Source organism: Hippocampus zosterae, chromosome 20, assembly GCF_025434085.1.
Source record: "Hippocampus zosterae strain Florida chromosome 20, ASM2543408v3, whole genome shotgun sequence".
Classification (NCBI taxonomy): Eukaryota; Metazoa; Chordata; class Actinopteri; order Syngnathiformes; family Syngnathidae; genus Hippocampus; species Hippocampus zosterae.
In genome coordinates, this window is record NC_067470.1 from 4644405 (window position 1) to 4664944 (window position 20540).

At 40.9% G+C, this 20540-nt stretch overlaps 3 protein-coding genes across 5 annotated transcripts in view; 1 reads left to right on the plus strand and 2 right to left on the minus strand.

Annotated features, from left to right (window-relative positions):
- The window catches only part of LOC127593357 (leukocyte elastase inhibitor-like), a 281443-nt gene that overhangs the window by 25556 nt on the left and 235347 nt on the right, over nt 1–20540 (minus strand). The window lies entirely within an intron of this gene.
- On the plus strand, nt 253–13399 carry LOC127593337 (NEDD4-like E3 ubiquitin-protein ligase WWP1). Of its 2 annotated transcripts, none has more exons than XM_052054713.1 (25): nt 253–521; nt 1531–1583; nt 2766–2857; nt 3161–3299; nt 3413–3537; nt 3720–3872; nt 4228–4300; nt 4756–4937; nt 5364–5745; nt 5921–6016; nt 6309–6483; nt 6642–6696; nt 7005–7089; nt 7269–7397; nt 7687–7759; nt 7847–7918; nt 8043–8131; nt 8242–8401; nt 8914–9047; nt 9162–9302; nt 9413–9533; nt 9720–9824; nt 10518–10614; nt 10704–10776; nt 11339–13399. In XM_052054713.1, the coding sequence occupies exons 3-25, from the start codon at nt 2788–2790 to the stop codon at nt 11436–11438; spliced, it is 2829 nt and encodes a 942-aa protein (XP_051910673.1). In that variant the 5' UTR covers nt 253–521; nt 1531–1583; nt 2766–2787; the 3' UTR covers nt 11439–13399. The 2 variants fall into 2 exon arrangements, with proteins under 2 accessions (XP_051910673.1, XP_051910674.1); XM_052054714.1 differs by lacking the exon at nt 253–521 and adding an exon at nt 591–677.
- rmdn1 (regulator of microtubule dynamics 1) lies at nt 13398–16984 on the minus strand. Of its 2 annotated transcripts, XM_052054755.1 has the most exons (11): nt 16833–16984; nt 15954–16050; nt 15299–15404; nt 15111–15195; nt 14858–15017; nt 14618–14707; nt 14489–14544; nt 13999–14086; nt 13896–13926; nt 13652–13785; nt 13398–13570 (listed from the first exon to the last, which is right to left on the minus strand). In XM_052054755.1, exons 1-11 carry the CDS (start codon nt 16967–16969, stop codon nt 13529–13531), a joined length of 1026 nt encoding a protein of 341 aa, XP_051910715.1. In that variant the 5' UTR covers nt 16970–16984; the 3' UTR covers nt 13398–13528. The 2 variants fall into 2 exon arrangements, with proteins under 2 accessions (XP_051910715.1, XP_051910716.1); XM_052054756.1 differs by lacking the exon at nt 16833–16984 and having other exon boundaries at nt 15954–16764.

Consider the following 20540-nt stretch of genomic DNA (forward strand, 5'->3'; position numbering starts at 1 on the left):
GCACTAGTAGGCTTTCAGAAAGCACACAGATGTCCACTAGTCAGTGCATTTTCGCCTGACGACAGAGTGTACTGATGCGTGGACGATGGCTCAATATAATGGATACAGAATTCATGCGGAAAAGGGCCAATGTTGGGACTGACAAGTAAGTTACATGAGGTTCTGCGTTGTGCACTGTAACACTCGCACACACAAGCAACATAGTTCAATTGTGTCGAGCAGGGTAAAAGTCCATGAGTTTATGCAATCTCGTGCATAAATCTACTGCAAAGGTACTACTTCCGAGTGCAACGTCTGTCCCGTTATTACACAGCGATTTTGTTTCAGTGGGTGGCGTATTCGTCACCGCTCAAGTGGGGTTTTTTTTCTTCTCCCCCCCTCCCTGCTTGCTTCGTGTTTTCTGTACTGGGATGGCGAAAGATCCGGACAAGATTGGAGGCCTTCACCCTTAACAGGACTGACTGATAGGGAGCCACCGACGCCGAAAACAGCCCGTGGCAAAGGAGAGGCAAACGGACAAGGTATCGACAAACGCCGAGGCCTACGCTGGAATCGTCATGACTAAATGACGATCGTAAAATGTATTCCACACATCCAACAAACGGTTCTGTACGATGGCGGACGATTAGCAAATGCTGCTAAAGTTTGCTATCAAGCCGGCCAGCTGACTCGGCTTTGTGAGTAATGTCAGCCTTGTGTGCTAACCCGTATGTAAGACTTGGACATATATTGTAGCACAAATAGAACCCGAGTGATCGGAGCAGTAAAATACATAGAAGCAAAATGAAACTGTTTTCTTGTAACGTTAGCTATGCAGCTAACTTGACAGTTAGCAAGCTAGCTTGTTGACTTTAGCTTTTGGCTGCCGAACATTGTCCTGTCGTTCGCAAGCCTTATGTGGCAGATAAAAATGTGACAGTTGCAGTTCAATCATAGGTTTAGATTTGCATTGAACCAGACGATGTCTGGTAAAATGAGCTTTTAAGTCAGGCAAACTTCCTTGAGCTACCACTAGCAAGACAGTACATGTCCAAAGATAGCAAGTGGTGTTAACGTCATTGTTTTGAAATCTCACCAAGGTGTTATACTTATAAAACCAACACAGGGATGAGCTGAGCAAAACAAGATGGTATGAACGGCTGATGGTTAGAACCTGGCTTTTAATAGCTGAGTCAATGACACTAAAAACTAAGACAAGGCAGGCGTGCTGTTTGAAGAGCAATCCTGTGAGGTAGAGTATGACAACCTGCAATGATAGTGACATTATAGAGAGGTTGCACACTCTGTACTTATTGCTGACTTCATATTGTTATTCAGACCCTAGACTAGTTAAGACCAAATCAACAAGAACTCCAGTGGGTGTAGTCAAATAAAAGGAGTCCATTTTGCCTCAATTTCTTCAAGACACAGTTAATTAGCAATGCAACTGAAAGCCGAAAGCACGAGCACAACCAATGAAATCATCCATTGTTATCCATTTTTGTGTCTTTGTCGAGTGTTGTAATTTGAATTACATTTGTTTTCTTTCAGATCATGGGACACGGAGTGGACTAAACAGGAAAATCAAATAACACATGCTAACTGTAAGTATTAAAGAATGCAGGAAAAAAAACAAAAAAACAACGACATATGCATCAACGGTTGTTGCCCACAATGCTATTACCTGATTTATAAAACTCTTCCACTGATACAATTTCAATTACACTTCGTCGTGACACAAGATAATTGATCACTGGCACTGTATCTTTATTCTGTCTAGTTAAACATTGCTTTTCCAGGAAAGGCAGCTGGGTGCACTTTCTCATTTGCAGTGCCGGCCGGGCTAAATGTTACCAAAAATCATAATGCATAGGTGCAAGTGCTCGAGAATCACATTCCGCAGTATGTTAAAGAATGGAACCTTCTCAGAGTGAAACACTTTGGTTTGAACTGTAGTCATTCATTCTGTCATGGGAGACTTCTGTTTTGTCAAAATGACAAACTCCACAATGTATTTTTTCCCCCCGTTTTTGTGTGTGTGTGGTTCCGCAATCAAAGTGAGACAATGGTCGCAAAGTGTTATGAAATAGAACTGGAAATTGCAACGGAGGAACTTGTCTGGCTGCTCAGCACAGTATCGGCGAGACAAATAATGAAACATCAATTACATACTCACAATAATTTGGTCATTTTATAATTGGTGACCTAAAATAACAGGGCAGCCTGCCAACTAGCATTTTTCCCCCCGTTTTAAAACCAGAGATATTACTTTGATCTAGTTTACACATGCAGGATTAACATTTTTACACATTTTAGGTTTTTTAATCGATTCACTATTGTGTATTTACTAGTTACATGATAAACACTGCTGAGAGTTGAAGCTTGTTCAACTTTGGACACTCCACTGTGTATTTTGTTAGTGCAGAATATTTAAAAAATACATTTTTAGTGTTTAGAATAATATTACAGATGACTACGGGTGCTGGTATGGTTTATGTATTTGCAAAAGCATTGAAACATGGATCAAACTTGATAAAAAAACAAACAACCAAGAAAATACAGATATGCGGCGTAATATTCTATGGCCTTCTACTATTTTGTTCTTTTAATCTGAATTGTAATGCAAATCAAGATGACAGTTTGGGTTATGTAATCTTTTAAGTATAAAAAAAAGTTCAAAGTGAAGAATTGAATGCAGATAATGAAAAAGCTCCATTTGTATAATTACAATGTATTGATGTAATTGTGCATGTAATATGGGCTAAGCCTGTGTGTGTTGGTTTGAGGTTTCCCACTGTGGTGTAGGACATGGCCACAGCCTCGCTCAGAGCAGAGGCAAGCCCTAACTACAGAGGAACATCACAGCTCCATGCAGTTGGTGAGTCCAATTTATGTACCGGATGAGATACATTCAGTGCTTGTGGGGATAACATAAATGAGTAGCTAGATCTTGACTGTCGAGTCCAGATTGCCTTATGTATGCATTACAACGCTGCTGCCATGAGACTTTTGGAGTGTTGGATTGCTCCCAACCACTATTTCACAATAATGAGCATGAAGCCAAGTTCATGTTACTGTTAGTGTCTGTGTAATTCCTAAAGCATGTACGTTTTGGGTAATTGCTCACCTACGTATTTTCCAAAACAAAGGTAAATTGATTCTGCCTGTGTCCTCCCAATAGTTTCCTGTGCCAAAATCAAGAGGAAGAAAAGCTTATTTGGAGTTGCCATTTACGTGGAGGTGACAGCAGAGGGGGAGTCGCATCGCACAGCGAAGTCCCACAGCTCATCTAGTCCTAAATGGGATGAAAGGCTTACTCTGTAAGAGGCAACACATCTTCCCTCATGTGCTGATCATTGGACCGTTCATGTCTCAACTTTTTATCCAACATTTTGAGTTTAACTGTAAATCTTGTGTGCCTTTAAACCAATAGGAATGTAACACCACGCAGCCAGGTGGACTTCAAAGTATGGAGTCACCACACCCTGAAAGCCGACGCCCTGCTAGGCAAAGCCTCGCTGGACCTGATAGAAACCTTGGAGCAGCATGAAAGAAAATGTATGATTCAAAAGACAATATTTCCAAACACATCCACGTTATATTAGTGAAGCTGTGTTCGCCATCGCTTGCAACTTCACTTTGTCTCCGGCCACTGTCGGCGGACCCGTTTCTTTATACAATACAGAAATCTATTGCATGTTGGTTGGTTCTTAACCCGTTCCTTTTTGTTGGCTCCACAGTGGAGAATGTGAAGGAGGTGCTGAAGCTGAGTGTGGAGCACAAGGGCATTTTGGTGCCTGCGGGGGAGCTTACGGTCTACCTGGATGGTCTTACTGTCGCCGATCAGGAGGAACTGGCACCATTAACCAACGGGAATACAGCAAATGGCGCAAGTATGATCGGGATTTTCTCTTGCCACTTCTGATTTCATGATCCACTATACTGTTGGCCATGAACATTTTGCTTGTCACATCCATTCTAGGCTGATACAAAGTGAATTAAATTACATTCTGTTGTGACAAGCACCCAGTATTTCTTGGCAGAGTCAGTGAGGAAAGCATCCTTTCCGACAAGATAAGCCCTCGGTGTGCTTACCTTTTAATGTCATTTCCCCCCTCTCCCACACACACTTCTGATAAATCTAGTCCTGTGTCACCACCCTCAATAATGTTTTCTGTGAGATCACATGCACACTCCTCCCACACATTTACCCTCAAATTGTCAATAACATCCTCCACGCCTCCCCAGAAGTCCAGCAGAATGGTGACGCCTTCCACGAAAATGCAGAATCCTCTTCCTCTTCATCAAGGGCTGCCAACAGGTAAAAGCTTTTCATAAACTGTGTCAGATTTACATCCATAAATCACATGACCACCAAATATTTTTAAAATGACCAGAGATCAAATGTTGTCTTTATTAAGGAAAAAAATGCTCAAAGTACAAATTTGTTTTACAATCGTTGTATAGCCAGATATGCAGATGCAAGGTCACTAAACTAACTTTATGAATGTCTAATGAATGTCATCACCTCTGGCAGTGAGCCTATAGCCAATGTTGTGCAAAACATGCCATGCCGTCTTGTTGTGAGCACATTGCTTGTCATTTTGCCCTGAACCTTATTCTAACATCACGATTTCATTCTATTCTGTTTTTTTTTCCTTCTCACAATTGCTTTTCATTATCTGCATTACACAAGTGTTAGTTTTTGAAGTGCTAATCGCATAAAGTATTTATAAATGCCCTCACCTGGCGAGGTCGATTTGCTTCCACCTGCAGCACAGTGAATGGGACAGACTTGGGCCCGCGCTCAGCTTCCTGTTCAGCCTCGAATGGATTGAATAGTCAGGTGCCTTCCAGTTCCTGTAGCCCGGCCCTGGGTCACGTCATCAATGGCGATGTCACTCCCAACTCCACACCGAGCCACCAACCCTCAGATAGTGATACGGAGAGTAGGACTCGTGAGTATGAGCTTTATGTTGCACTTGGCAGTATCTGAACAACAGTCCCTCCACCGGCTAAGTCCATCATGGCACCATTTTGTGAATCCACTGTTGTTTGCGGTGTAACTAATGAATGCATGTTGTTGTTTTGTATTCAAATGTGTGCTTATTTAACGTTTGAGCTTTTTTGTTCATACTGCTTGTGCGTTCAGATAATTTTACTATACTGTATCTGTTGCTGTATCATAATTTTCAAGAGACGACATGTACAATACTCAACACAAATAAATCCCGCTATGTCCATTTCTCAGTGATGGCTAATTACATTGGAAAATACAGATTATGAAATGAACTTCCAGGTGTGTGTGTGTGTGGGGGGGGGGGGGTTGTTTGTTTTTTGTTGTTGTTTTTTTCAACAAATTGGGTCATCATTTGATGTCACAGGTGATGCGTTGCCTCAAGCAGAAAACGATGAGGACTGTGCTCCAGATGCTCTTCTCCCAGAGTCCGATACAGCTCCAAATGAGACGGCTCAGCCGCCACCAGCACAGGCTCCACCCTTGTCTTCTGCTGCCAAGCCGAATGATGGTGTTGTTGCCGCTGATGCCGCCGCCACTGCTGCCTCTTCCACGTGCACTTCCTCAGCACACGGTGCCCCCGCCATCCCGACGTCCTCATCATCAGTGTCCGCCTCGCCAACACAGGCAGAAACAAATGCGTCAGCTGAGAGTGGGAGCAGTAGCAGCGCTGCAACAGTAACTACCGATGGGGCCAAACCCAGACAGCAGGCCCCTGCAGCTGGGGCCCCAGATCCTCTTCCACCGGGGTAAAACAAACAAACAAACAAAACCATTATTTCGTATTCCAAATACCATTATCACGTCATCATTGTAATGACTCAAAGAACTCGTAATTCCCTTTTATTTTATCTTCAGAATCTTTCTGAAAACATCCTTTCAAATAAGGGCCTTTGTCATCAATGACATGATTATGCCTCACAGGTGGGAGCAGAGAAAAGACCAGCATGGAAGAACATATTACGTAGACCACAACACAAGAACTACGACCTGGGAAAGACCACAACCACTTCCTCCAGGGTGAGCTTGAATATCATTGTTCTGGAGCCTCAGCCCACTTCGGGTAATTGGAAGGGAATTCAGTGGGTTGGGAAAAGAATCTCGGATGCTCCTTTGAAAACTAGACCAAGTGTTTTATGCACCCATGTCTACTTTTGGGTCTATGTATGTGGAAATTACATACAAATGTAGTTCACATTGCTCTTATTGATGGATAATGTTTGAAAATGAAACTATCAATATAAAACCCATCTCTTAAATGAGGGACTGACGGACTGTTTCCCCCTCTCTTTCTCATTTGTCTCTCAATTAGATGGGAGCGCCGTGTCGATGACCGAGGCAGGATCTATTACGTGGACCATAACACCCGAACCACTACGTGGCAGCGTCCCACAATGGAGTCCGTACGGAATTTTGAGCAGTGGCAGAGTCAGCGCAGCCAGCTGCAGGGAGCTATGCACCAGTTTAACCAGAGATACCTCTACTCTGTAAGAATATTATCACCCCATTTCATGCATAAGCCAATCTCCTTCCTCTAGCATTAGAATTACATTTGCCTATCCCAAAGACATTTCAAAGCAAAACCTTTTGGCTTCACCAAGTTGAATTTTCATAAATGGACGTGCGTCTACATTCCTCATTTTAGGCATCCATGATGTCTGCTGAGAACGATCCACTAGGCCCACTACCTCCTGGTTGGGGTGAGTTCACATTCTGTTTGACTCAAGAGGCTAGATATACTGCACGGGTTGACAGTTTGAAGCTTTTGTATATATTTACAAATGTATTTAAGATAAGATATCCTTTATTCGTCCCACACTGGGGAAATTTACATTTCTATTCTATTCTATTTTATTCTATTTTAGAATAGCTTTACAGCGCATACTTGTTATCAGTGGGTTGTCATTGAAAACGTCTGATTCTATTTCTGTTGTTTACAGGCCACGGGAGATGCATTTGTGTCCCTTTTTAAGATTCTATCCAATTTTATTTTCTTAAATGTTTCTAGAGAGGCGTGTGGACTCCAATGACAGAGTATACTTTGTCAACCACAACACCAAGACAACACAGTGGGAGGACCCCCGAACCCAAGGGTGAGCTAAGACGAAATGGCTAGACGAAGTCATGGGATGTGTAACAGATGAAATGTTGCGAAAGAAGGTCAATTTACCAACAATTGGGAAAATATTGAAAAATGTTCAGTTAAACTTGAGAGTCACGCCAAAATATTGATTCAAACATGAAATCTAAATAAATTTTGTATGCGTTTCAGGCTACAGAATGAGGACCCTCTACCTGAGGGTTGGGAGATCCGCTACACAAGGGAAGGTGTTCGATACTTCGTCGATCATAACACCAGAACAACGACATTTAGCGACCCCCGCACTGGAAAGTCCTCTGTGTAAGACTAAAAAAAAAAAAACATTTTAAAATACTTGTAAATGTAGTCTAAAATGTAATCTTTAATGGACAATCTTTATTACCGTAGTGGGATCTTATTTGTCAGTTAATCGTGCTTGTAATTGATTTGCACAATTTTAGTGACTCTATAGACAGGAAGACGCGTGGCTGAATTTCCTGGCAAAAGCCAGGAAACTGTTTGGCACGCGTGTCCCATTAAGCACCTACTCATTCCATGTAAAAGTAAAATCTGCCACTCCACTTCACTTTTTGTCTTTGTGTGTGTTCAGCACCAAAGGTCCACAAATTGCATATGAGCGCAGCTTCCGGTGGAAACTTGCCCATTTTCGCTACCTGTGCCAGGTCTGTGCATGGATGCTTTTCCTTTTTCCATCTTGCATTTTGAAAACCATATTATGCATTTTCAATTCATATTTTATTTGTACCCAGTCAAATGCCCTCCCGAGCCATGTGAAGATCACCGTCTCCAGACAGACGTTGTTTGAAGACTCATTCCAGCAGGTAAATGGTTTGTTGTACTTCTGCTTCAGTGTTAAAGCACACACACACAGTGAAAATATATACAACACTTTTACCAATGCTACTTGATCATCGTGTTTTTTTGTTTTTATTTTGTATTTTTTAGATTATGGCCCTGAAACCTTACGACTTGAGGCGGAGACTTTACGTCATTTTCCGAGGCGAGGAGGGTCTTGATTATGGCGGCCTAGCCCGGTAATACATGAAAATGAATGCTATAAGCTGCATTACTGTAACCCTCTGAAACCTGAAATGTATTCAATTGTTTTTCTTGCCGTCTTGTCCATCTCCTTCTTTCTCGACAGGGAGTGGTTCTTCTTGTTGTCGCATGAGGTGCTGAACCCCATGTACTGTCTGTTTGAGTACGCTGGCAAGAGCAACTACTGCCTGCAGATCAACCCAGCTTCTGCAATCAACCCGGACCACCTCTCATATTTCTGCTTCATCGGCAGATTTATTGCAATGGTATGCTGGCAAAATCCCTCGCTCACCGCAATATTAATGGCCTACAATGCATGATTGAAAGGTGTTTTGATAGTCTACATCTTAACTTTATTAGATATCATATGTTAGACGGTGGTGTAGAGCTGCAATCATTCATCAACAACTTATGGATGATCAGATATGAATAATTATTTTTCCAAAAAACGATTGCTTCAGAGACCATCTTTAACTTGTTCTCCAAATCCTCTGAAATTATGCTTCTCAACAGTAAATATTGTCAGAGTTGTGATGTCTTCCATGAAAGCCAACTATATTATTATACAGTACATGCGCAAAGCTGCTCGGAAGGTCTCAAAACAATGAAGAGGAATACGTGATAGGCCCGGTATACTTTGGACTCCTCACCAGTTAGTTGCAGGGCACCTGTAGAAAAGCAACCATTCATGCTCTGTTCGCAATTAAACTAAGTGCTGGGACCTAATACAGGTTTAGTCTATTTGATGGAATCAATTTTATTTCTCTCTGCGCCATAGGCACTTTTTCATGGAAAGTTCATCGACACAGGCTTCTCCCTGCCTTTCTACAAACGGATGCTCAATAAGAAGCTCATCCTCAAAGATTTAGAATCCATCGACCCAGAGTTCTATAACTCGCTTATATGGATCAGGTGAATATTTTGCCGATATCGATATTGACTGTTTCCAGAGTATCAAAGGTACTGGAAACCGTACTGTTACTCTACATGTTTGTTGTTGTTTTTTCATGTAAAACTGTGTCTTAGGGACAACAACATTGAGGAGTGTGGTCTGGAGATGTATTTCTCAGTGGACATGGAGATCTTGGGCAAAATCACATCCCATGACCTCAAACCTGATGGCACCAATGTCCTTGTCACTGAGGAGAACAAGGAGGAGTACATCAGGTTGTGGCAGTGGCTTTTTAAATTATAATGTTTTTATTTTTTTTCAGAACTGTGCCCTCTGATCTCAATTTGCATACCCGACATATCGAAATGTGCTCTGTGGCTTGCAGTTTAATGGCAGAGTGGAGGTTCTCCCGTGGAGTTGAAGGTCAAACCAAAGCTTTTCTGGATGGGTTTAATGAGGTGGTTCCACTTCAGTGGCTCCAGTATTTTGATGAAAAGGAGCTGGAGGTAAGCAGCATGACTATTCACTGCGTTATCGCAACATTGTACCCGTGGCGAAACAAACAGAAGGATCAGTTATGATTTGGGGGGGTGCTTTGTCAAATCTTAAACAGTGAAGTACCAACAATTTTGTCCATGTGTGTTTTCTGTCGTGTGCGTGTGCGTGTGTGTGTGTGTGTGTGTGTGATCCAGGTGATGCTATGTGGCATGCAAGAGGTGGACTTACAGGACTGGCAGAGGAACACGGTGTATCGCCACTATACCAGGAACAGTAAACAGATCATCTGGTTCTGGCAGGTACTGTCACATAAACAACACACATGCCATCCAGATGTGGAGAAGCATATTTTTCTTGCACGCAGTTTATGAAGGCGGCATAAAAAGAAAACTGCAAACACATGACAACACTTGAAGCAAATGTTCTCTTTTTCTGTCCAGAAGTATTTTGACACCTCTCCAGACCCTGACGTATGCGTGTTCCCTAAGTAGCTGTTATTGCTTTACTTGCCTTTGTCTCGCGGGCAGCATGTACATAAAATTGGGTGGTTGGAGTTGCACTGTCCAAGTACTTTTTTTTTTTGTCTAATCAAACATTAGAGTTGTACCAACCGCCGTCAGGTTCTGTGTTTGAGTGGATCAAAATGATTCTCTGATTTCTTGACGGAATTGAACATTTTTTTACTTTTATGATCGTTACATCGAGTAGAAATTGAAACAGTGCATTGTAACTACTGTTTTTGTTTTCAAATTTTAATATGTGGTCAACTTGACAGGAAGCTTAACTGGTTTTGCTGTTGCTTTGTGTAACTGTTAATTCTTTATGGAACAGACTGTCCAAACTTAGTTGTTGCAATACACAGCCAACAAATAAAATAAACAAGAATAAATCACCCCCCAATTTTTTTTTTAAATGCCAGGGGTCACCAACTTGGAAAATATATAGCAGTACAAATGATGGGTGTGGATGCTCCCTTCTTTCCCTGCATGCAGCTCGTGAAAGAAGTGGACAACGAAGTGCGTCTGCGCCTCATGCAGTTTGTCACTGGAACCTGCAGGCTTCCGCTGGGCGGCTTCGCTGAGCTCATGGGTGAGCTGGGCCACACAGACTTTTGACATATTGTTTTGTAATTACTTTTTTTTGCCTCCTTATGTTCTTGACCTTGCTTTTCATTGTAGGAAGTAACGGGCCTCAGAAGTTCTGCATTGAGAAGGTTGGCAAGGAAACATGGCTTCCCAGGAGCCACACATGGTGAGTGGAAGGCTCTGACATTTTTTTTGTCATTATTTTTTGTTATTTTTGTCATCATTTGTTCCTCGGATTTCAGAACAAAACTTTAATAATCCGAACTTGAATAGTTCCCCAAATAGATGTGATTTGCTCTTTGTGAGGTCACCTATTTGTAGATTTTTGGGGGTAGTAGCATCTTGGTGCCATGGAGCTTTTTTGAAGTGAGGGGTGGAGCTTCATTTAGTCAGGCAAGTGGTGCTTTATCGCCATCTAGTGACCGGTATAGCCATTTATTGACCTCAGATTTTCATGGTCCCTCACACTACTGTCATGTAAATGCAGGGCGTCCACAGTTTATGACGGACGTCTGTTCCTGCAATGAAGTAAACCAAATTAGTTTGTAAGATGCACCTTGTATGAATTCAGTTTCATCAAACAAGGACCTCTTCTAAAACTACGTCTAGCAAGTCAACCACCTGTAGCTACGTTTGGCATATTCAATTTTATTGATTCCACTGGCTCGTGAATGGATTGAGCAATATTGTTCTTAAACTAATCCTCGGGTGACATCATGTGTCTACAGCTTCAACCGTCTGGACTTGCCCCCTTACAAAAGCTTCGAGCAGCTCAAAGAGAAACTCCTCTTTGCCATCGAGGAAACAGAAGGATTCGGACAAGAATAGACAAAGCGCACCTCCCACAGTTTCCTCCTCCGCCCTCCTCATCACTGATTGTTTGACCGAAATCAATCAAGTAATTGCACAAGATAACCACCGATGTATCTAAGCTATTTTTCAGTTTTAACCAAATCTTAATTTGCAGCATTATTCTTGCCGCAGTCTTGTTTTACCAGACCTTTAATATATGGAGCCCCCGACAAGAAATATGCAAGCTACCCTAGCTTTTTGATCTTGTTTAAAAATGCAGAAAACACGGATATTTTCAAGATGAAACCCCCTTAAAGCTTTCAAGAAAAGACTGTGTTTTGGGACATGATTTATTGTGAAGCTCTAGTTCTATAGAGCTTTTAAGTAGTAGTAGTAGTAGTCTGGTGCCTATTATCACTGAAACTAACCACCACTCATAATTCATTAAAACGGCAGATTTAAACAAATAATAATAAACACACCTGTAAAATGTTTGTGCTTTAAAAATGGCCTGTACCATCCAGTGAACAAATTAAAATATAATGTTGGTGGATTCAATTAAAAGTAATTTGGTTTCACCCTTGAAACTACGGTACATTAACAAACAAAGCAGATTAGCTCATAGTGTTCAGTACAGTGGCTTGTGGTGGGGTTCTGGGTTCAAATTGTACAGGATGTTTTATTTTGATTTGCTAACTAAATATTATTCAGGAGAGTGACGTAGAGATTTTTTTTGGGGCACTCTACCTTTGTTCCCCCCTGAATGGCTACCTCCAACTGCTGAGGCGAACTGCCATCATACACACACACTTGGCCTCATGTTGAATACAACAGAAAGTACCCATTAAAAAAATGCTCACTTTCTGGTGACTTATTGAAAGTGTTGCAGGTTCACGGTGACATGTTCCTGCCCGTCTCGGTTGCAGTGAGGCGGGATGACATGCTGAGTCATCAGTGGGCTAGAACAGAGGTTTTGAATTTTTTTTCCCCCTAGGTTCCAGCGACAAGGTGCTGTAAATTATTTCATTAACTAAAAAAGATGCAGCACTAAAAAAAACATAACATTTCAAGTCCAAATGTGTACACATGGAACACAGACCTTTTCATACCACAAGTATTAAGTGGGTATTTGTTAAAGTTCTCATGGAGAATCTAATCTACAAGCTGTGAGTGTGCTTTTGGGCCAGGCTTCAAGCCGTAAATTCTTTTCTGGCTTCACTTCTAACCCCTTCCCCATAAGTTTTATTTTATGCATCATTTAGTACCCCAAGATGTAAAGAAAACAGTCCAGTTGGCTCAAAGTGACATATGAACTTTGCAATTTGTCGGCAGCCGTACCCAAAATCCATTCGCTTCCCAAAATTCCACCGCTTGTCCTCACTTCACTTTGAAAAATACAGGTGCTTTTTTTGTTGGGTGGTCTAAATTAAGACAGAAATTTATGTTGGATCAAGATGCTTTTAGTTTTTTTTTTTATAAAGTTGTTTATACCAGATCTAGCTTGCGCTGGAAAGGATGGATGATATTACGGAGGAAACGTTATTGTATTGTAGCAAAAGGAGCCGACTTTGAAAACTGTGCTTCCTTTTTCGATCGCAGACCTGTAATCGAAGCAAATCCGAAACTGTGTATGTGAATACTCATTGTATAAAGATAATGACAGATAGCATACGTAGATATTATTATAAATCACAGGGCCGCCATTCCAGTGTTGGGAAATCTGTGATGCCTTTTGTTTCATATCAGAAATAGACCGGGAGCGTTTCGGGCGGCCTTCAAGGCAGGAAGTGCCAAGCGCGCCAGCTGCAGCGTAGGCCGTCTGAAAGGCAACCCGATTGTAACATATCGCGTGTAGATACACACTGTAAACAACTACTACACTGTACAGAATGGCCCTTTACCGGTGTATAGAGGATTCATTTTTAAATCAGCTTTCAGCCATTTGAAATGGAGAGATGGATTTATGAGATATAAATAAATACGTGAATGACTCCCTTCCCCGCCATGATTGTGCTTTTATTTTCAAGTTGTGAGGACGGCACCTCGTGGAAACGAGTGATTTCTCTGTCCAAGGCCAAGCATAAACTATGTTAACAATTAGACGACATTCTCAAAAGGTGCCAGGTTCATCTGAACTTCTTTAACAGGTCAGCGGCTTCTTTATGGACCTGGACAGAACGAAACAGAGAAGGCACATCGTCACGAAGCGCTCCTCATGTGTAACACAGTAACTCCAGATTGTTTAGTACCTCTTTGTCTTCGTGCGTGCGAGGGGGGTAATCTTTAGCTTTGTTCAGCCATAGCAGAGCTTTCTGCTCATCCTTCATGGCCATGTAAGTCTTCCCCAGCATGAGGAGGTTTTTACTGTAGAAGTTTGGATCCACTTGGAAAAGACAACAACAATAAGGGGCAGCAGTGACCTATTGAAAGCCCCCAACAACCCCCCTTCTGTTCTTCCCCTCCTTAAAGTTGGAGCAGAAAAGCACGTTTTACCTTGTTCAGCTTTCAGGAAGAACTGCAAAGCCTTGAATGAGAAGACTTTTTTTTAAAACTAAACTTGAACGCATGTTAAAATAATAATAATACTAAATCTTACCTCCTCATATGTGGATGTGGGAGGCGATGCAAAAATAACCGCCGCCACCTTGCGTTGATACCACGGCAGCTCAGAAAAGGTAAAACACCTGAAAAAAAGATTTCAATTATTTTTACAGGGAAGTGGAAGATAAAGTGTCCTACATCAGCCTAAATATTCACATGAAATCATTTTATGTTCTCTATTTTTTCTCTTTGTTAAAACGGCTTGTTTTTTTTGGGGGGGGGGCGTTAATTTAGACCTTTTTTTTTAAATTTCCGCAAATACAAATAGTCATTCATATCATGTGTTTGGTATTTTTGTTTCTCAAATATATATGACAACACATCAGTCTGCCAAGCGTAGATTTTATCGCTAGAACAGTCAACTAATCTCATAATTGACCAATATGATGAAGATATGAATATGTTTAGCAAACCTAAACGCACTGTTTACAATTAACTCAAGTCGTTATGGTTTACCAGAGCACAAAAAATATTTTCCGACTCACCAGTACCCCAAAATGTGCAAGGATGTCGCATCTTTGGGATTGAGCTCCAGGGCTCTCTAGGACGAAAGCAACATTCACAAAATTACATTTTATGTAGTGACAGGATGACTACAGTGGGCTAACTCTCACCTCTAGATGTTCTCGGATTACAAAAGAATTTCCAATTTTAACCTTGACTCCCTCATACTCCCCCACATCGCTCAGGCATATTGCATACCACTGTGGGATTTTAAAAAAAAGTGTAAATTTGAGAGACATGTTGAAATTGCAATGATGTGAATTATGTGGAAGTAGATACTTGTCAAAATAATGGACATCATTCACACAATTACAAAGCACAGATATCTTGAAATCGTGCCTGTGTCTTACTTTGTGTGCTGCAAAACACTTGTCATCTTTCTCCAAGGATTTTTTTGCATATTCAAAGGCCTCATACACCAGCTGTTTCTTCCGTGCCTCCTTGGTGTCGGGCAGCTCAGAAACATCACGGGACACTCTTGCCAGCCTCCACAAGAACTCTGCATTATCGCTGGACACACAAGCACATACAAACCGTACTGAGGGGGACAGTGATGGGCACACAGGCTGGTAAGCAGGTCCGATGTGAAATGTGGCTCCTCACCTGTCTTTGTACTCCAGTAGGAGCTGGTAGAGTTTGTGTGTCTCCGCACAGCTGTAAAGGTAGTCGGCCTGCTCAAGAACCTCCTCTTCTCGGAACACAAAAATACATCAAACCCCAGTTCGGTATTATCTTTCTTTTTGCTGATTCAGATTCCACAATTATTCATTCCATACTGAATTGTGAACTACCTTTTTCCAAAGCGAGGACCACAACTGAATCATGTACCATGCGATAAGCTCCATATGTCAGACACGACAGCGTTGGGAGTCCCAGCAGGAATGCAGCCCTTACACCCTTCACACGATGAAGAGAAGGTATATTGACATGACGTTTTGTTCGATGTCCGAAGGCAGTTCCCGAAACGTGCAACATGTGTGGCCGCACACTGGTCAATATCACAATAGCCTAAAGTGTGTTTGGGGTCCTCATTAGAATCACTCATCATGAACATTTTGCGGAACAATGAATTTTGAGGTCTCTTAAATGGCCAGAATTTCCATATACACCAATACAATGATAAATCTCTCATTTCACACTTTTTTGGGAGAATGACAGAGCGAAGATCCTGTGGGACTTCCAGATCCAGACTGACAAGATGATAATGGCGAACCAACCAGATATCGTGATCATAGATAAAAGGCAGAGGAAAGCCGTTGTAGTGGATGTAGCGGTCCCAAGTGATGGACGAGGAAATTTTTCATATATAAACTGACAGTTGAATGTTGTTGCCTACTAAACTCTGCTATTAGATTGTGCAGGTCTCCCTATTTGAGCCGATGAGCAATAACACAGTAACACACAGCATCAATGAAAAATATAAAATGCAACCGGCACGGTATTTACTGTGAGAACATTGACGACCCTTCTTGTGGAGGACCAATAAAGCCGATTCGCCGTTCTGATTCGGATGCCTTTTGCCCACGTTGCATATGTGAAGGTCCTGTTGAGACACCGCGTCCAAAAGAAGCCAGGCATCATCACATCAGACGTCCAAACCGGGAGTGAGAAAGTTGCTCACCTGTCAGATATTTATTTACCAACGGTCTCTCCCTCAATGAGTGACATTCAAGAACTCTTGTTGGAAACGTTTCAAAACTCATCATCATTTATATGTTAGCTTTAAGCTAGCGGGCCATTCTTAGGGAAACGTTTTTTTTTTTATTTTGTCGTGATTAATTCGCTGTTATTGAGCAAATGATACTCATTACTTATACTGCAGAGGTTCTTTAATTGTAGCAATATATTGTCCAAGTGTATATAGTTCGTGTGCCTTTACGAATATATATATATATGTATATATATATTGCTTATTGTTGTCCATTTCAATAGAATGTCACAGAAGGCAAGTTGTTGTACAAAGCAAAAGTATTTAATGTCTCCAATACCGCACACTTTTTCAGATACATTTTGGCGTTCTTGAATGCATCCCGTAAAACGATGTCCATCATTTTAAAGTAGTCGATAAGAAACTTGAGAAAGGCTTTCTGTCCGGACCAATCGTTCGTACTTTCTTAACTAACAAGAGACAAACAGTACTGTGCTGTACTGTATATTATGTGCGTTTATGATGATAAACTATTTCCAATCAACTTTAAATGTCGGTTACATGTCGTGAGTTTTGGTTTACGACGCAATTCTATCACTATAGCGGCGACCTAACGAATTCGTTCGTAACTGCGACGTACGTCGGAACATCCCTTTGTCTATCAAAACGACGCACACGCAGTAGTGAAGTCACGAAGACACGCTGGCTTGTGTTTGTTGCTAAGTGAAAGGACAAGCAGGTTCAGCAGCGACCTGAGGGGGTAAACTGAACATTGCAACAATTTACAGTAAAGAAACCTTGCCATCATGACCATGTGTTCCCATAAGATGGTACAGTACATAGTGTATTGCTGCCGTTATGTTCTCATATGTATATATTTACATGTAATTGAAGTTGACAATACATTAACATACACTTTCTTTAGTCACTAACAGTGGATGAAAACATATACAGTACGAACAGACTTTCCACTTGTCATATCAATAACAAACACTTCCAATAAGCAGTAATAGATTTCCATTAAATAACTTGTGTATATTTCCCAAATATTTTTACCATTCTTATCAACACACTTATGTGAAATTTCCTTGGCTGCATAAAAAAAAGACCACCAATATTGTACATTACTGTATCTTTTGAAAAATGTCCTCATTTTCGCAGAATAACAGTCAAGCGACAATCAAGTACACATTAATTACACACCATGTTTTGTGCCAGTTTATCTTTTGAGAATTCTAGAAGCATTTCCTACAGTAATATGACTGTTGGCACAATTTTTGCTCTTTAAATGTACTCCATTTTTATCCATCCATCCATTTTCTAAGCCGCATCGCCTCACAAGGATGTGCCGGAGCCTATCCCAGCTGTCTTCGGGTAGCAGGCGGGGTAAACCCTGAACTGGGTGCCAGCCAATCGCAGAAAACCTTTGTTTTTTTAAAGTTGCATGTGGAACCATATTTCTTTAAGCACAATATTTGCTCATTTATACGAAAAGTTGGATTTGGACCTGTGGAGCTTTCCATCACTTGTAATATAACAGCGACTAAAAGATGGAGTAGAGCTTGGATGGCTTATCAGGAAACCCAGCTTAGCCAAGGACGAAGACAAAGGAGTGCTCTGATGCCCCCCTGGCTTGACGACATCTCTACTGATTGGGAGCCAACCATACCTAGTCAGTATGTTTTTCTTTTTTTAAATACTCTGTTTCAGGTGCTTGCCACAACCCAGTCAGATCCTCAAAACAGCACAATATGAAACAAATATATTTGAGTACTATTGATCATTGAGTTGGATGGCATGACTTCTTTCAACACAACCGCATGATTAAATAAACCCACAACTTTTGAACGCTTCAGATTTTAAGATAAAGATATCCTTTATTTGGGGACAAATATTTATTTTATTTATTTAAGTATTTATTGACGCGACAGATGGGCAAGGTGCCTTTTTGTTTTGTGCAGTCCTTGTATGGCTTATATTTCGTTGTAGCCACTGTTTGGTGTGTATTCTAACCCCTCTCACTCGAACCATTTCAAAAACATCCATCGGATTTCACACGTCACTACGAGTGCAAATCTCGAGAAGGAAACACTGGTAAGTGTTACAATATTTAACCTTGACATGTCCTGCAAATCCAGCTCTTATGATAGCATTTACTTGGTCAATTAAGACCACACTCATTCAGAATTCTCTTTAATTAAAGACAGCATTTTTTTAATCACCTCAAATCATCATCTTCATCAAACCTGGCAAATGACATCAGAAATGATTAAAAAAAAACATTTGTGACATGGGTAAGAGGTACATACTGTGCGTTCCTACATATTAAAGAAAGTCTTGACCGTCCTTTCATGTCTTTGCTTTTTGTCATTGTTTTTTTTTTAGGTCATGAATGAGGAAGGTAAGTGCCGTTTGCGCAGTCCTTGTTTGGCTGACATTGTGTTTTCTGACACCTTCAGTCTGACCACTCGAAAACCAGCAGAACTTGTGGAGTTTTAGTTGGGCAAGTACCAATATTAAGGGTGTTTAGAAAATCGTTTCATTGGAAAATCTTTCCATCCTTGAATCGTATATCTCGCCCGAAGATAAGATAACCTTTATTTCTCCCACACTGGGGAAATTTGCAATACTACTAATTTGAGATACAAAAATGTGATTGTTGATAAATCAAACTATTCCACTATATGACAACTACATAGATTAAGAAAAAAATCCTAAATACCGTTTAAATTCACAAATATACTGTACATCAAATTTCAAGTCCAAAACAGGACAACTGCACTTAATACACCAAAATGTAGTGGTTGGAAACCAGTTTATCATTTTAGAAGGCCATCTTAATTTTAAGAAAAATATAATCAACAATTTATATACAGTATATATTTAAATATTTACATTATTTGCCTAATTTATTTGGCAAATTTCACGTTGGACTGACTAATGCTCTGCCAGGTGACTAACATGAGCACGTTTTGCAGTTGTGTTTGATTCGATGCCCCGAAAAGGAAATGACCTGGATTGGCTGAAATATTCACAAGCGTAGTTTAACAATGCAAAATTGTTTCGGGGGAATCCCTGCTTGCTTCTGACTCAAACGTACTGTATGCATACTTAGTATCAGCACAGAGCTCCATCCGTATGTGTTATACTAAGGTTAAAATCGTTTTAGATTTTTATTTGGGTTTTTTTTGTTTGTTTGTTTTGACTTTTTTTTAAGTTATAGTTTTAGAGCATTGTGTTTTTATTTATTTTTTTAAGAAAATGATTATTTTGTTTTTCAATTCATTTTAGTTAGCTTGTATATAAAGTATCGGTTAGATAATAATGGCGGCACGGCAGTCGACTGGTTTAGGACACCGGCCTCACAGTGCAGAGGACCAAGGTTCGATTCTGATTCCAGCCTTCCTGAGTAGAGTTTGGATAGTCTCCCCGTGCCTGCGTGGGTTTTCTCGCACGTTCCAAAAACATGCATGGTAGGTTGATTTATCCTAATTGTCCTGAGATGTGATTGTGAGCGCAAATGGTTGTTCGTCTCTGTCCCCTGCGATTGGCTGACAACCAATTCAGGGTGTACCCCGCCTGCTATATGACGACAGCTGGGATAGGCTCCAGCACCCCCCACGACCCTTGTATGAGCGGATTAGAAAATGGATGGATGGATGGATGGATGGAGAGATGAAAATAAATCACTGACATGTAATGAAGCAAAGTAAACTCCAGTTCCCAAATGATTGTTTGACCTTCATTGTGTGTAGTGTAGAAATAGATGTATTTAAAATAAGCCCCGAAACTTTATGAACGGAAAGAATAAGTCTACATTTTTTGTTTGTATTCAACATCGTCTTGAGCAGGAGTCACCTGTTAGCCAGAGGCCCGCATGACTAGTCCTGACCTAGACCTGATCATTCCTCTGTTTTTAAATGAGTAATTTTGAACAATTAATAACAATCAGTATCTTCGCATAAATTATTGTCCATAAGATTTAAATGCAAATGGTTATTTCAGCTGGATCAAAATGGTGTCACCAGCTGCACCAACATTCGTGAGCTCAGAGGTGTGCCAACTCATTTTTGAAAAATTTTTGTTCAATTATTGTTTCAGGGAGTGAAAACAGGGTAACAAAATTATTGCAAAATGTTATCTTTATTACACATGACAATTTGACGTTTCGGTACACTATAGCAAGAATCAAGGAAATTGACACACAATTTGCTTTTGGGCCGCCTAAAATGATGTTGCGGCTGGATCTGACCCCCTGCCTTGAGTTTGCCACCTGTGCCCTAGCTAGTATGCTAGCATACTAGAATTCCACAGGAGCCCCACCTCTCGCTTTCTAGTATGCTCACCTTGCTAGTTTGCTTAATTGTAGAATTTCTTGAACCTGT

Excerpts from the sequence above, each read along its gene's own strand:
- LOC127593337 (XM_052054713.1), top strand. The coding sequence starts at position 2,788 with ATGGCCACAGCCTCGCTCAGAGCAGAGGCAAGCCCTAACTACAGAGGA. Across the intron at positions 6,017-6,308 it reads CCACAACCACTTCCTCCAGG|ATGGGAGCGCCGTGTCGATG; the intron begins GTGAGCTTGAAT and ends TCTCTCAATTAG. Across the intron at positions 10,615-10,703 it reads CGGCTTCGCTGAGCTCATGG|GAAGTAACGGGCCTCAGAAG; the intron begins GTGAGCTGGGCC and ends TTTTCATTGTAG.
- rmdn1 (XM_052054755.1), bottom strand. The coding sequence starts at position 16,969 with ATGGTCATGATGGCAAGGTTTCTTTACTGTAAATTGTTGCAATGTTCA. Across the intron at positions 15,405-15,953 it reads GGGTCGTCAATGTTCTCACA|GGTGTAAGGGCTGCATTCCT; the intron begins GTAAATACCGTG and ends CATCGTGTGAAG. Across the intron at positions 13,786-13,895 it reads CTTCCTGAAAGCTGAACAAG|TGGATCCAAACTTCTACAGT; the intron begins GTAAAACGTGCT and ends GTCTTTTCCAAG.